The sequence below is a fragment of the Excalfactoria chinensis genome, chromosome 16 (genome assembly GCF_039878825.1).
Source record: "Excalfactoria chinensis isolate bCotChi1 chromosome 16, bCotChi1.hap2, whole genome shotgun sequence".
In the NCBI taxonomy this organism is placed as follows: domain Eukaryota; kingdom Metazoa; phylum Chordata; class Aves; order Galliformes; family Phasianidae; genus Excalfactoria; species Excalfactoria chinensis.
The window spans coordinates 3,794,807-3,809,750 of NC_092840.1; the positions used below are offsets into that span (position 1 = coordinate 3,794,807).

At 41.6% G+C, this 14,944-nt stretch overlaps 1 protein-coding gene across 1 annotated transcript in view; it reads right to left on the minus strand.

Annotated features, from left to right (window-relative positions):
* Nucleotides 1-5,445: 5,445 nt before the first annotated feature.
* RSPH14 (radial spoke head 14 homolog) overlaps nucleotides 5,446-14,944 on the minus strand; it is a 57,729-nt gene continuing 48,230 nt past the window's right edge. Inside the window, exons 4-6 of the mRNA XM_072350634.1 lie at nucleotides 8,434-8,659; nucleotides 7,523-7,656; nucleotides 5,446-6,583 (exon numbers count right to left, since the gene is read on the minus strand). Coding sequence (XP_072206735.1) covers nucleotides 6,342-6,583; nucleotides 7,523-7,656; nucleotides 8,434-8,659 — 602 coding nt within the window. The 3' untranslated portion in view covers nucleotides 5,446-6,341. The remainder of the gene's footprint in view (nucleotides 6,584-7,522; nucleotides 7,657-8,433; nucleotides 8,660-14,944) is intronic.

Here is a 14,944-nt window from a genome sequence, read left to right on the forward strand (position 1 = left end):
GTCCTCGCTTTATCATCTTCTGACAGTATCTTCTCTTCATTTACATCTAAAGCAAAGTTCTCTGCTGGTTCTCATTATAAACCCTGCAGTGTACCGGTAAGGTTTGCATGAGCCAGACTAGATAAGTACTATATAAATGTCAGTGCAAGCTTTTTCTTGCAGTTAATACAGTGAGAGTATTTTAAAGACCGTGGAATGAATTGTATTTAATGGACTTTGAAGTCGTTTATGTATTAAAGTATTTGTATGTTTTGAAGCATTTGGTGTCCACAAAATGATGAGAATTCCAAAGAATGTAACAGAAATCAGAGAAACCTCATTTCTTCTCTAGATTTTGGTTCTGCTTAATAGTAATGGACAACAAACAAGTAAGAAAGCCTCAAGAAAAGGCCCAGATTCCTCCTTGTCATATTTGTTACAGAAGGAAAACGCAGTGAAATGATACAACCGCTTGGATGAAGGCAAATAACACACGTGATTTCCTGGTAGCGGATCAGCCTTTCGATGACCTCCGTATTAATCAGTCACAGTCACTTCATCTTCTTACCCAGGGTTAAAAGATACTGAAAAATTAACTCTGAGTTTGACAGAGGCATTCATTGTTTGTCCCCAACAAACTGCTTTTGTTCAGGTCTGAGAACTGCCCGCTGTAGGGAACAAGGTTCAAATGTTTCCATGTGGTCTGACTGCTGGTAGGAGCGCTCCACTCCTGTAGAATCTCACATAGTCGCGCAGTTTTACCGTGGGCGGCTTTAGATTAATCATTAATACATTAACAAACGTCACCTGCGTTTGGTAGGTGTTGCATTCAAGGGCAACATCACGGCTTGAAGGAAGCAAGTGTATTTTCTTCAGTTTTCAGTGGCACTGTTGTTGCTGTGGGGCACACAGAGAACAGCCCAGAGGTGTTTCCATTGCCCTGGGCAGGGCTGTGCGTTCTCTGTGTGTTCTTTTTCCCATGTTTGACCAGGAATTTAGAAGTCCTTCTATCACGTCTCTCTACTTGCTGTCTCTGGCTGATAGCACGGTGTACGTGCATCACAACACAGCTCTGTTTTAGGCCATCCTGAACCATCCTGCCTTATCCTGGCAGATGAGATGTAGAGTTACAACTCACTCCAGTGTAGTAAAGTAACATCCAGTTACATATACAGAATTACTTAAAGCTGACTGTACAAAATAAGATCAATTACAATTCAAGATTCACCCAGTGGCACAGTGCAGGACAGTTACAGCAATGATACACCCAGAACACAGGCAAAGTGAGTCAGCTATTTTACTTGAGAATCAGATCATTTTCAGGCCCAGTCCTGAGAATGGCAACCACTCATCATTGATGTTTTCATTTTCTGTATCATTCAACGGGTGTATCAAAGTGCCTCACAAATGTTAATTACTTTAGTTACAAGGACACTCTTCTTAGAACTCAGAATTTGGGTTTTTTATCCAGCTTTGTCATGGCAAAAGCTCATGCATTGGTGTGGAGCAGTTAAAGAGGGAGCGTAGGTCTGTAGGTTCAATTGGGATACAGGTGCAGTAATCACTGCTTGGCTTTGACCAGAACGTCAGTGGTGCAGACATTGAGGCACAGGTGACTATCCTGGACCCAGAAATGTCAGCAGCTGCCGTCACTAATGAGCTTTGCTCCTGCACGGGTCACTTTTTCCACTGCCAAAATGAGGAATGATTTAAATGAGGTAAAACTGGCACAACAGTGAAGAGCAGAGATGAAGTGGTGGCTGGTGTTCAGAGCTGGGTTTGCTCTGAAGGGCTGATTGGAGGGCACTGAATCCACTGCTCCTGGGGAAAGGCAGCCACACAGCGGGGTCACAGGTAAGTTGTTCTGAGGAAGGGCTGCTCCTTTTTCTTCTCTCTTTGTTTTTTTTCTCCAAATGAAATTAACGTTCTTTCTCTGTGTTCTGGATGCTCAGTGTTACTGCAAGGCAGCGAGATGAGATGGAATGGCACAGCACTGAGCACTGAGCTAACCGTGCTTAGCCCAGCAGGTGGTGTCACACGTGGAACAGCAGAGGGCAGGCAGTACGTGGATAAGAAAGATGAGCAATTCCGAACCAAACGATTTCCTTTACTTGGTGATTCATGGCATCTTCCGTGCAGAGTGTTTTTCAGGGCTGTTCTAGGGAATGTAAAGAACAACTTGACTCATTCCAATATCTAGCCGATGGAAGACTACGTAACCAGCACTAGTGCCTGAGGTTATTGCCCTTGGTATTAATAAGACGGGTCAGATTGTTTTCCTTCTGAGGAACACTCAATCTTCTTGTCACCTACCATGGCAAGCTGCAGAAGGGTTCCCCTGGTGCTGTGGTGCTCACCTGGTAGTGCTCAGGGCCTGAGCAGCTGTGTGTGCTGCAGCCAGCAGCTCCCTGCTTGCCTTGGGGCACCAGGAAGAGCCTCCAGCTCAGGTAGGTAGGAGCCCACCCTTACTTTGTGCAGTGTTTTTACTTCTAGTATCAGAGCTTGAAGTCCGTACTTGGTCTATAGATGGAAATCTCACTTAGTGTCTTGAAACTGAATTTGAATCTGTTTTTTCTTTGTTTGTTTTTAACTAGAAAGTGCATTGGTGTGAAGCAAAAGTACTCCCTGCTTTGGAACTGGGATGGATTTAAAGCTGCTATTTCCCAGGATAGGATTTATATGAGAGCAGAATGGTTTCCAGCTCCTGGACTTTCAAAACCAAATGAGGACAGGTCAGCGAGTCTGTATTTGCCAGAACAAAGAGACAGAATAGTCTTGACCTCTTGGAATCTGCTAGAAGTAGATTAACATTAAGCTTTGCATTAAAAATGGGCTGTAGCTGTTTGGGGTGCTTTGCACAGGGCTTGTGAAAGTGGATCTCGCTTCCCATGAATGTGTCTGTTCTCCTGCTGGTGTCACTGGGAGATGTCAGGCAGCTGACTTGAAAGCTTCATCTGTGCAGGGTGCAAGTGAGTTAATTCCAGTATCGACCCAGGACCATATTAATTATATCTGGGCCTTAATCACTGCTGGCTTCCAGCCAGAAAGGCTAATCATTTCCCATTGATGATAAAATCAGCCGAGGTGATGGTGTTGTCATAGCGTAGAACACTGTGGAGCAGAAAGTGCTAAAGACTGGGCTATGTGCACAGTGTTCTTTCGAAGCAATGATTTTAATTACAGCGTGTGACAGTGCCAGATCCTAACATGTTAATTGAAGTGTTTGTAATCTGTATGAAGCAATACAAAAGGATAGTTAGCATTTGGGTGACTGAGCCTGTTGCAACTTTATTATTGAGTATAATTGACTGAAAGTTAGGTCAGTCCAAAGGGAAACTGTTTGTTAGTCATGTTGCTCTGTTTCTTTTATCCATTCAATCATTTTACTGATGTCTGGAGTGCCAATTAATTGCCAAGCCTTGCAAACCAAGGGCTGTTGGCTCATCTCAAAGTGGGCAGTTAGCTGTGGGTAGCCCTGGCACTCCTCATGTGTTAGGAACACCACAAACATGTCTAGGACTAAATGTGGAATCGTGGAATATAGATTGGAATGATCCAAGAAATCTCTCTGTTCTCTGGATTGTCCATTTAGGATCATGTACCATCAGCAGTGTCGTCTTGCTGAGGAAATTCATAGGGAATATGAAACTGTTCGTACCATTGGACTTGCTGTTATAAATGACCTTTTCATTTCACTGGAATGTCACTCGTAGAGGAATTTTCATATGCATTTTTCTTTTTGTGCTCTGCCTTAAGGACAAGGAAATACTCAGCAACTAAGCAGCGACTGACAGAAGTAAAAGCATTGCTAAGATCAATAGATCTTACCACACTAACATTAATGCATATAACTTCAGTACGTGCTGTTCTCTTTTAGTTTCAAGAAGTAAAGTACCTCAGAGGAGAAAGTAAATCCTTAATCATAAGGATTTTTTTCATTTTAGATAAGAAAAGTCATGAAGTGATTCTATGTTAAATTACAGAATGAAAGTTTTAACAAGAGGTGAAAATACTGAGAGTTCAGAACCTAAAAATTCCAGCCATGTTCTGTGTCCTTTCTACTCAATTCTTTTTTACCCAATGATTTCTGTTCACGCCATGAGACTTTTGTTGGCTTGTTTTCCTCTTCCAAACACATTCTGTGTAAATCTGAATATTTCGGGGGGGTTTTTTTGCCACTCACTTCTCCTTTTTTAAAATCTTTTTCAGTGGTTGCTTTATTTCCTTACTACCATCTCAGAGCTGTAACCTTGTCTTTGCCTTCCAGTCACTGCCTAGGCAGGGAGATTCAGAGAGAGGCTGATGCTCTCACCCCAGAGCTCAGCTCTTGTACTGTGCATGTATGTAAGACAAGACACAGACGCCGTGCCAGAGTCCTATTTGGAAACAGCTCATATTGTTCTTTAAAGCATCTATTGGGGAGATGCTCAGATATGGTACTTAAGGTCCAAGTCAGCAAAGTTTCCTCTTGTCGCAGCAGTTCAGTCTGGATGGTCCTATTCCTACATCTGAGCAAGATAATTATTTTGCTAACTTGCTGAAATGTGATCCCTGAATTACAGGGGGAAGGTTGTGACAGATGTTTGAGTTAGAATGATCGTTACTGCATTTTCCTGCAGCAGCTTTGTAAATGTAGGTGAAACTACTGTTCTCTCTTGTTCCCCAGTCCTTTGCTGAATGGTTTCGCTGTTATTAAGCTGCCTGTCTCTCTTTTATTGAACTGGATGCACTCAGGCATCAATATCTATTACATGTGAGTGCCTTACGTACACATAAAGTGTGCTGAAAAGGCAGAGCCTCTGCAAGGCCCTGCCCAGAGGGAACGAACCCATCTGATTCAATGCTTTTAAATCACATCTTTGTAGGAGAGGAAATTCTCCCTCTGGTTATGCTATGGAAGAAAAATCTTTTAGCTTTAATCACACCTACAGTTTCTAGTAGGAGATTGTGCTTTACAGTGGGAGGAACGCTGGGCTCCTGCGGTGGAAGTACAGCCTGACAAACATCCCCTTCTGTGTGGATGGCACAGATTCTTTTTAGCCGTGGTAACTTCTATCTAGAAGAACAACAATTAACAGCAAAACCTGAGTGGAAATGTGGGATTTCCTGTGAAGTCAAGTCAGCTTCACGGTGATTCTTGTCTTGAGCACTTCTAGTGGGCAGGATTTGTCCTGCCGGGCCTTCTGTTAATGGTTCTTATGTTACACACTAGCAAATACAGAGAAATCTGCAGTATCAGTAGTGATCTACCTTGACTACATGGTAAGAAAAATGCTACTGAACTTCCCCAGTTTCAACTGCTCATCAGCTCTAAAATCAGACACTGCCTTATATTTCCTTCAGGCAATTTATGTCTTGTTGAATAAGTTGCTTCAGACAGCTTGAACTTTGGATGTTATACTCAGTTCTATAAAGTAATTTTGAAAAAAAAAAACCCACTGAATTAGAAAAAAAAGTGGGGAAAAAGGAGAGGAAAAAATGTGTGTCTATTTATTTATTTTTAAAGTAGGGAACTGACATTTTCAGTTCTGTTTCCTTTAGCTCCTCATCTCTCTGCTCAGACAGCTGTTAATCACAGAAAACTAATGGAAGGAACATCTGGAGACTGTCTTGTCCAGCTCTTGTTGGACTAAGCAGTACAGGGTTGACTTTTTAGGTTGACCTATTCCCACCCCTTTAAAATGAGCCGTAACTGTACAACTCCTCCATTCTGGCACAGCACCTCCATTTTGTTCCTTTTCTTTATCAGAGGACAGACTACAGCTGTCCAAAAGCACAAAGTACCAGGTAATTGCCCAGATGTAGAGGCACGTTTCTTCCACACTCTAACTGAACAGCCTCCCCCATCAGTGTCTCTGTCCCCACTACAGTGTTACCGGGTGTAACCCCAGAAAAGTCTGTGACGTTGCCATCACTTTTTCAGCAGTGATGCTCTAAATGGTTCTAATCCTGTGCTCATCATACGTTTGCAATAGAACTCCTATAAACTCCTTTTGTTAGGTCATTTTCTTAGCATGAACAAGAGGTTAATTATGAACCTTTCTTTTGAATATAATTAAAGATTAGTCCCGACAGGCTGAGATTATACATATGAAATATGTGTATTAACAACTCAGAAGAGTCGGTTTCTTATATCTCAGGAGAATCTTGGCATGGTATCCCAGGAGATAACTCCTAGTGGAGAATGTCAGACTTGCCAGCTTTTCTTTTTCCCCATTGCTTTCCTTGTGACCCATAACACAGATACAAAACTGTTGACAAACGACTTTTTGGAAGAAAAGAACGATAGCGCTTTGCTTTTGGATGTCACGTATAATCATGCAACGACAGAGGGCAATAGATCTCTGTGAAAGGCCACCTCTTCAGACAGGTTTCCATCGGATGACTTTGATGGCAATTTCAGCAGCTCTTTTCACTGCCTCGCTGGGGTCCCTCTGGCACTGTTGGAACACGTCTATACACTCCAGGAGCTTCTTGCGACCCTCAGCTACTTCTGCCAACATGGTGAGGGCTTTGATTGCACTCAGACGGGCTTTGCTGTTTTCCTTAGCAACCAGCTTCAGTAACCGTGGAATGGCTTCAGCACGCAGGGCTAAGCATTTCCCTGGAGAAAAATAAACTGTCTTTAAAATGTATTATTACATATAATCAACAGGATTTTGAATTGCTGCTCTTGACTTCCTGCCTAGTTACAGCTTTGAACACCCCAGAGTGTGCAGTGTGATGCAGGACATGCTTTGCTTTTCCAGACCTGAGCTGGCTGCCAGCTAGCTGTTTATTTTTATGGAAAAAGGTCTTTCTTAGTAAACATGATACGCCCCGCATGTTGTGATTCCATTACAGCATCTAAGGAGGTGTGAGGTACCAAATGATAGGATAAACTGTTTTGGGGGAGATTAGATGCCCTTAAGAACATCCTCCATTCTTTTATGTTTAAAGACATTTCAAACACAGGGATCCTTGCCTGTGCTGTTTTTGGAAGCCAGGAGCGACAGTTACAGGGGAGGATTGGAACACAACTACTGTTATTTTACTTCTAATTATTCGCTCATCACACTGAATGTTTAGCAGATAGTATTTTCAGTGTCTTGTAGCTTACTTGAGACAACAACAAGCATTACTAATATTCTCTCCCCTCCTAGTTGTGGGAAGCTGCCTCTAACCATAAAGAAGGTTTCCAGGAAGTAGTTCTCAGTAGGGCAGCTGATTCTGAGCAGCTCCAGGTATCTGGATCTCTGTGTGTGGACAGAAAACGTTCCCCTCTGGTGCAGCGCTCTGCAGGGAATGGCACAGCTGTGGCAATTTTTTACCTACTGCAGGAAAATGAAATATGGAATGTAGTGCAGTCTATGCACACAGTGGTATCAGCAGCTGTTCTTAGGTGTAAAGAAACATCCTAATCTTACAAACTCTTACACAGATTTCATGCTGTTAGAAACTGAGGATCTGTGGGGTTGGGGATGGGGGAATAGATTTTGTTTTTCAGAAGCCTTAAAATTGGATTTCTAAAAAGCAGCCCAACAGACCCATTTCTTTCTCTCACCCTTAGGTTTAATGGTAGCAAACATCAGTGCTCCTGCTGCACTAGCTTGGACTTCAAGATCTGTATCTTCTAACAGGCTCACCAGCAGTGGGATGACCTCTTCGCACACTCTGCTTTTTCCCTCTGGGTGGGTACTGTGTAGAAGAGATGGTTAAGATGCTTTATTGAATGATGTCTGCTAACCACGCCACCACCCGCAGCTTCTCCCTGTGCCTGACCCCCTGCTGCAGTCCTCTGTTTCCTGACAGCAGGGCTGACACGGCCCTCTGCACTGTTCTCTTTGGAGTCAAAATGTTCCAACTGTTAGACAGATGGCAAGAGCTGTGGCCAAAGAGAGAGGGATGTCTGTTCATACTCGGAGTCTGTTAAGTCTCCTTGCTGATCCATCACTGATTGTATCGTATTAACCTACGTGTGGACATTTAACTATTTTTAGGCTATTTTTAGGTGGCGTTTGGATTTTTGTACTGTTATGGAACATAGGAAGTTGCAAGGAATTTGCAGCAAGGTACAGGTAGTTCTGGTAGTCTTAATGGAGGTTAGTTGGAAACCTGGTTGTTGAATCCTACACAGATTTAAACCAACTCCTGTGGCCTGCAAGAAATTCTTTTCCTAGGTAAATTCTCTTTCTCATGCAAGCTTTTCATCCTAGCAGTTCTGTAGCAGGAAAAGACCTGATTTCATTGCTAGTACAGAAGGACAAATAGAAGGAATGACTTCTCATCAGCTTCTGCTTTCTGTAGCAGTTGTGGCTTCAAGAAGTCTTTTGTCTGCATGTTCTAACAGCCTGATATTACTTGTGAAATGTACCACCTTCAGTGTATGGTGGAATAAAACTGTCCCACTAGTGGACTTGATTCAGTCATTAAATTAGTATTTATCTTGGGTTAAGTACTGTAGGTTTTCATTACCCAATTTCTAAAATGACCTGAGCCGCTTTGCTTCTGATGGTTGCTGAGGGATGTGTCAGCTTTTCCTTCAGAATGGTGATGGCATCAGTTGCCAGCGCTGCAGAAGCCTCCATGCGCAGACAGTTGGAGAGTGTGCCTAGGATTAGCTCCTGGATTTCTTCCGGCTCTGTCTTCAGTTTGAGTATGAGTGAGGGAATCAAACTGGCCTGCAGAATATCAGCAGCCCCTGCGGGAGGAGACTCAGGTGAAGGTGTGAGTTCATTTATTATTTCTACCTGTAAATTCTGTTTCTTAATAAGATTAAAATATACGATAACTCATTTCCTTACACACATTCAGGATTAGGACAGGAAAACGATCGTAATAGCAGTCTGTTGATAAGTGCCATCATAGCATTGTTTTCTTATTGAGCATCCCTAATGTGGGGGAAGATGTAACTGCAAGTGAGTCACCAAAGAGCTTTTCAGACCCCATCACTGTGAAACACTGGGGGACCAGTGTGTGAGCAAGCAAAGAGCAAGCAGTGTCTGTTTGCATCTGAGGGTAGACAGGAGGTTCTTTTGATAGGCATTGTTAATCCTGTTACTTTAAAGAAACCTTTCTTCCTTTATCACCGTTGTTTGGGAGAAGCTTGGACCAATTAACTGATGAGAGGAACTGGTAGGAGGGTGGGTTTTCTTGTTTGAAGTGGATGGTATGTAAGATGTATGTTGGACACAATAAAGTAGAACTATTCTGATGCTACGAGAAACTAAGAGAGCTCTCTAGCTCGACTGAGTGTGCTGACAACCCAACAGCTCTGTAAAGACACAATCCCAATTAATACCCAAAACTGGGTATTACTGTCTGATGTTTTCACTTCCACCCTCTTTAACTTTCCTCCCAAAATTATTCTTGTTAAGAAAATCAGTGTAAGTTACTTCATAACAACCTTTCAAACTGTTCTCAGCACCAACAGATGCTAAGACAGGCTGTGATGTGGGCCTGTAGAGCTACTATTTTAATATCATTTTCTGTTACAGTTTCTGTGGGGGGAAGTCGAGGTTTTGGAAACCATCAGCTTCCTCACATGTTTCTTTGTAGTAATTCTGTCATGGGGGAAATTCACATTCTGAGCTTTCCATCAGCCAATACTCTTACACCATTTCTTAGAGGAAGCAGCATCATAGGTATAAAGATCATCAGCTGCTTTGCAAGTGATGTCTCTGTGGTGCACCAGTGACTGACTTGTACCATTTCTTACACAATACTAAATCAACACTGCAAGAGCAATGACATGAGAAAGCAGAAACAGAACATACTGTCCAGAATTAACTATGTGAAAATAAAATTCTCCAGCTGTCTTGTTGCTAAGGCTGCTGCTTTGGTTGCCAGGAGAAATGTGCCTCCTTTTGAAGTGATGCACATTCAGTTAGATAAGGAAGTTTTGTGTGTAAGAGTCATAAAGGTGTTTGCAAATGAGTGTCCTCAGTTAGAGATAAAAGGAAAGTGAGAAAGAGATTTTGCTGGTCTTTGATAGCACTCAGGAGAAATCTCTCAGGTTGACAGCCAGAGAAAAAAGCACAATTCTTGATCTAATCTAGAGTTCATTCTGTTGTAAGCATCTCTGAGGTTTTGATGACGTTAATTCCTCGTTACTAACTTTTTAGCATCTACTTTACTAATGAAAATACAAAATAATAATAACAAATTAAAATGCCTAGAAGTGGTATTATTACAGCTTTCACTGTCTGTGCTACATGTGCAGGCCAGTTCCTATGAGAATTCAAAATAATAAGGAAAACCAGATTCAGACAATTCACTTTGAGTGCTGATAACAGTGTAAAGATTAGGATTTTTCCTTGTACCAGAAAAGGCAAAGTGGGGAAGGAAAGTGAGAAAAATGTTACTTTTGCAGCTATGGCTCTGTGTGTCACTATGGAGAGATGTCATTTTCATAATGGAGAACCCCGACTGTGTATTTATTTTCCTTGGAGAAATGAAAAGAAGAAAATTCAAAGATCAGCTACAGCCCACTCTACTGTCCCCATGGAAAGATGTGATGAAGGAAACATGCAACACTGTTCTGGTGAGAGAGGCTAAGGGAGGTCTGGGATGGAAGCAAGATATGCGCATCTCTTTGCATTAACCCTCCTGACAGGACTGTTGGGGTTTGCACTATGGACAATAGCTATAGAAGGGCTGTGGGTGGGTTGGGCAAAGCAAAGATTTGGCCAGGGATCTCCATGTCTTACAGTCATAGCAGCAGGGATCCTGCCAGAGGCTGCTCCCATGCAGATAGCTCAGAGCAGTCCCAGGTGACTCTAAATCATATCCACAGTCGGGTTAGCCAAGTTTCCCAATGGTCTTTTGGAACAGCCTATGAAATAAAAGACCTTTTATAACCAACTTCTAAAACTTCTCCCATGAACAGAAACGACACGGCCTTTTTGCTTGAAATGGAGACACCCAGACTGCTCACAATCGCTGCTTACACACTGTAGGATGCGGTGGAAATAGAAACCCAGCATTTGGTGGTACAGTTCCAGAGGAAGATTAGTAGCTCAGAGGTAATAAGACTTATATAATATTCCCTCTTTCAAGTGACTGTTGTTTTAATTAGGTGCTTTCCAGTTGATCGGTGGTATTTTCAACCCCAAACTATATCTGGACTATATCTTAATATAATTTCATTATTTCCAGATAAAATAACATACTGATTGTAAACAAGAGTAGCAAAGAATGGAAACTTGAACTTCCAGAACAATGGGTAGCTGTAATTCACATTGACACCATTTGTTCTGGAGTCAGTGTCACACAGCAATCATCTAATTCCAGAAGCAAACACTAACTCTTGCACAGAGTGGCCAGTGTTCTAGTTTGAGCCCAAAGAAACCATTGCTTGCTTTACTTTTCCACTTCTGCTATTGCTATAGCATTCTTCTACGTTTCTCGTGCTCATAGCTAATCTTTTTTCTTTTCCAGAGAGGTTTCCATTACTATTTTTACATTTGCTTTCAAGTATTTAATGGCATTTTTATACCCAGCATCTGTGATTTCATTTCCTCCTTTCCTGCACTTCCCTCCTTCTCAGGCCTTCCTTGCTGATTCCCTTGGCTGCTGTTTCACCACACTCCCCTTAATTACTCCTAGCATTCCGGTTTCACATCTTTGTGTTTGAGTTTTTCACTTATCTTCTAATATATTCAATTAGTATATTCAACAACACAAGACTGCTTTCACTGGCCCTTGAACATCTTCTTTCCAGTTAATGTTTATTGACTTTCTTTGACTTAGTCACTGCATTTTCACTTCATGTGTGCTTATGGTGCCAGCCTTTGCTGTTGCACTACATTCTTGAGTGCAAAATATATAACAAAGATACTTTATGTTGTCCTCTTTCAATAGGTCAACAAGATGATGTACAGAGCATTGTCTAGGCTAGCTTATATTCTGTGGGGCCATTAGTAATGTGCCTTCTGTGGTCAGAACCCTTAATTAGCTAGTGGGTATTTATTTTCTGTGAGCACTGTTTTCATTTCTCTTAATATCTTTTATTTTACCAGGCCGGGGATCTTTCTTATCTACAGTTTTTATCAAACTGTCCTATCTGAAATGCTGTTGTGCTACCAGAGGGAGCTTCCCGGATATAAACATAGAAACAAAGACAGATTGTTTGACCTTGTCTCAGAGTCTCAGAGGGTGGGGAGGAAAGGCCATCAATAAAAGACAAAAAAAGAGACTATCTAACACCGAGCTTGAAATTTCCAGGTGGAAATTCATCATTGTTTCCCAGAGGAGTCAAAAGGCGAAAGGTCTACGGAGGTAAAAAGGAAAAAGGAGACAGCAGGAGTGGAAAGTTGTTTGAGTTACTTGTGGATTACAGCAGTCTCAGATTTTGCATCGCACTGAACAAGCAATGGGAAAAGAAGGTAAGCTGGTGTTTGTGGTGCTCCTGTACTATCCTGGCATCTTCAGTGTCTCCAATTTTCATTTAGATGCTGCCCTTTCAGTAGTGATTTATCTGTTGCAGGGAGCATTCCAGATATACTGGATGTAGTGAAGAACAAGAGGAGAAAGTTTTCAAAATACAAATAGTTGTATTTGCAGCTGCAGAGTTAACAGCATTATTGATTTCTTTTTCTGAGGACTTGTAATCTTCCCTTGGGCTACTTTTTATCTCAGCACTCCTCTCTTCCTTCTCATAGCCCTCTGGCCACTCTCATTCTCCCATTCCCAACTCATTTTTCAAATAGACCCAAGGAGGCACTGCCATTTATTCTGTTCTCTTGGTATGGCTGCAGGGCGTGTAAACAAATTAAACTCTGTAGAAGACACGAATCATTTATAGCACATAACAGCGATGCTTTGCTTTGTTTTTCAATTACATAAAGCAATTAAATCACATTACAAATCCTTTTCAACACAAATGTCAGCTTTCAACTCAAAGCGATTTTAATGTTTGTTTTAATACGAAGCATAGCCAGAAAGTGATGTAAAATGCAGGACTACAGTGAAATACATAAACATGGATTCTATATATTAGGAATGTTGTGCTAATACCTCAGCTGTCTCTTTGAGATGTCCAGACAACTATCTGAAATGCTTAGTAAGATCATTGCAACACAGGAAGAAGTAGAAAGTGATGAGAGGAGCAGAACCAGGCGCAGTCAGACCAGCAAATGCTACGTGGTGCTGTGCCATCAGTGCACACAGCACACAGCGGTGGGGAGATCCTAGTGTTGTGATCCTGACAGGGTAAAGTCAAACACTAAGGCAGGCACCCTTAATTCTGATGGGTGTCAGCTTCAGGTCCTTTAGTGAAGTTCACCAAAACAGCTGTGGGGGTATGAGATACACTTCCTGGTGTAGTAGTACATAACTCACAATCCATGGATTGCTGATCATTTGTAGCGTATCAATAGGTAGAAACAGTCAAAATGATGGTGAAATAGAAGTAATTAAGCAAAGCTGGCTTATAAAAAATGTCCTAGCTATAACTACTGATAGTCTACTAACGCATATTGATTGCACAAATTAGGAAATTTCCTACCTTTTCTTCTCTGACAAAGTACATTTCCTTTATTCAGAGAAAGATTTTATATATATATTATATGTATATAATATATACATATATAATACACACACACACACACACACATATATAAGACTATATATATATATATATATATATGTTTAAAGACAGAAAATAACCTTGAGGTTTTTTTTCCTTTTCTTTTGGCTGAAGAAGGAAATGTCATCCTGAAATTTATTAATTTCCTCCACAGGGGAGACTTTGCCAAAACACAAGAAGGAAGGAAAACAGTCTGGCATATGTGCTACTTGCTCCAATGTCCTCAAATCAATTACTGAGTAAATTAAAGGCTTCAGATAGTGGCTTCCCAGAAGTGAAGCTTCAGCCATAAGCATTACCCAGATTCAGCTTCTCCAGGCCAATTTTTCCCCTTTTTGTCTGCTGCTCAGGAGTAGGAAGGATAGGATGAGACTAAAAGAGATGAGTGCAGCTGCAATAAGCTGCTGACTTCACAATTAGTTGTGAATTAAATCCTTCACAGAAGGCAGCAGAACTAGTACCTGTGGAACAAGTACTTCTGCTTTTCCTCTGGGACAGAAGGCCAAAAGAAGCAAAATATCTCGATTTAATCATGTGTCTGACATATAAACACAGAAGAATGTGTTGTTTTGAAAATTAACACAAACTTGCTTGGATATATGAAGACAAAAACAGACCAAAAGACTGCAACTAGTGAGGGAAGAGAAGAGGATGAAGTTAAATGGAGCCTTACTTCAGCCTCATGTATACATGTACATTTTCAGATCTTTTTCACTGTTAGAAGGGTATGAATTTTGTTTTATTTTTTGCTACATTTAAAATGGAGCTGGTAGAAAATGTCAAAGAATAAACTGGAGAAACTGTAGCACTGACAAATCCCCTGGCTGCATTTGCTGATCTAGCATGCTGGCAAAGCTGCTGTAAGTTAATTTTATCCTACAGTTCACACTGCATACGCTCATGCCAAGATGAGCACAATTGAATGGTTGAGCCTGATACAGTCTTTACGAAAAGAAGCACACAGCACTGTAGGCAGGTGAGGCCCTTTTCTGCTTCAGATGCTCCGTCCTGGCAGTTCTGTTCAAAATGAAAGTGGAAGAAACATGTCTCAGTTAGACCTGGGGCCCAGATGGCTGCACAACGTGAGTGGAGCTGCTTGGAAGGCAGATAAATCTCTGCTTCCCACACAGGCCTGCTGCTCTATAGATTCCACCTTTTCTGTGGAAAGCCATGTTCCCAAGGAAAACTACTTACACTGCTCAATGAAAATCTATTCTGATCTGAGTGAGGTTCTACAACAGGGCTTTCCACATTTTTAGTACTTATTTTATTACCAAGAGGGAAAAATTCTTGTCTCAATTGAACATGAAGCTGCCAAAGGGACTGTGCTGGGGATGATTTGTGATCTGAAGTGATCCCCAGTAAATGTTGGTCTTGGGTTGAGAGCCCAATTCCTCC